The 1448-nt window shown below is 51.6% G+C and overlaps 1 protein-coding gene across 1 annotated transcript; it reads left to right on the plus strand.

Moving 5' to 3' along the window:
• The first annotated feature begins 51 nt into the window (after positions 1-51).
• Positions 52-933, plus strand: LOC119291763 (cyclin-dependent kinases regulatory subunit 1). Its single transcript, XM_037570573.1, has 3 exons — positions 52-206; positions 316-376; positions 477-933. Exons 1-3 carry the CDS (start codon positions 154-156, stop codon positions 633-635), a joined length of 273 nt encoding a protein of 90 aa, XP_037426470.1. The 5' UTR covers positions 52-153; the 3' UTR covers positions 636-933.
• Positions 934-1448: the final 515 nt, after the last annotated feature.

Raw genomic sequence — 1448 nt, forward strand, 5'->3', positions numbered from 1 at the left:
CGGTCGCTCGCCCCCCTTCCCCGCGAATCCCCCGATCCCTCCGCTGGATCAGCCGTCTGTTGATTGATCTGGTGGTCCGTTCGGATTTTTCTGAAATGGTTTGGGGATTTGTTCTTGTTGCAGAGCCTCGATCGAGAAGCGGCGCCGGCGGACATGGGCCAGATCCAGTACTCCGAGAAGTACTTCGACGACACCTTCGAGTACAGGTTCGTACCCAAACCCTAGCCCCTCCCGATCTCATCCCCCGATCTTATCCCCTCAGTGCGCTGCGGATGGCGAAACCCTAACTAACACGGCCGATGTCGCCGCGCGCAGGCACGTGGTCCTCCCGCCGGAAGTCGCCAAGCTGCTCCCCAAGAACCGCCTCCTCGCCGAGGTAACCCTCCAGATTTCCGTCCGCATTCCCGTAAGATCGCGTTTTCTCGCCGGATCGGCTCTCTGATGTTGCGAAATTGGGTTTTTTTTTTCCCTTGCAGAACGAGTGGCGCGCGCTGGGCGTGCAGCAGAGCCGCGGGTGGGTGCACTACGCCGTCCACCGGCCGGAGCCGCACATCATGCTGTTCCGCCGCCCACTCAACTACCAGCAGCAGCAGGACGCGGCGGCCGCCGCCGCGGCGCAGATGATGCCCAAGTGATCGGCCCCGGCGAGGGCAGTGGCGACCGAGGTTGGAACTCCTGAAAACCCCAGGCCCTTTTCATCTCTAAAAGGGCGGTCGCACTGGTTTGTCTGATCAGGATCTAGTTGTGTTGGTGGTGTCCACCATGTGTTCGTGGAAATGCCTGGGAGGAACTTGCAGTGTGTTAGTCTGTGTTATTATCCTGGATAATCTTGAATGCTACCTGTTATGTTATGCTGGTACTGTCTGTAGATCTACCTGTGATGATCTGTTGGTGTTAATGCTTGCTTTACTGTTATCTGGTTCCTTATGATTAGGGGTATAGTGTTCATGTGATGGTGAATCTTATGTTAGCAAGAGGACATGGAGCATTTGTTATGGATGAGCTATGCACTGTCCAGACTAAAATGCACCTCCTTGCGTTTGGTACATCATCAACCGTATCATGTTAGTCTGAAGTCACATTTTTCGGTGCGCTGTTGAATGTCCATTACAGTCGAATGATGTCCACATTTGTTAACATCATCAACACTGGTTGTGACACTGGTAATTCGCAGTGGGAGGAAATGCCTGGGAGGAACTTGCCTTGTCTTCGTCTTTGTTATCATTGGCACTCTTGAATGCTAAGTTGCTATGCGATGCTGTTATAATGACTGGTAGAACTTCCTGTAATTATCTGCTAGTGATGTTGGTAGAACTTCCTGCAATGTCTTGTTCCTCACCTTTAGGATTATATAGTGATGGTGAATCTTATGCTAGCAAGAGCAAATGGAACTCTGGACTGTCAAAGATTATCACAGGCAAAAATGCACTTCTTTTTGCATATTATAT

Source organism: Triticum dicoccoides, chromosome 4B (assembly GCF_002162155.2).
Source record: "Triticum dicoccoides isolate Atlit2015 ecotype Zavitan chromosome 4B, WEW_v2.0, whole genome shotgun sequence".
NCBI classification, from domain to species: Eukaryota; Viridiplantae; Streptophyta; class Magnoliopsida; order Poales; family Poaceae; genus Triticum; species Triticum dicoccoides.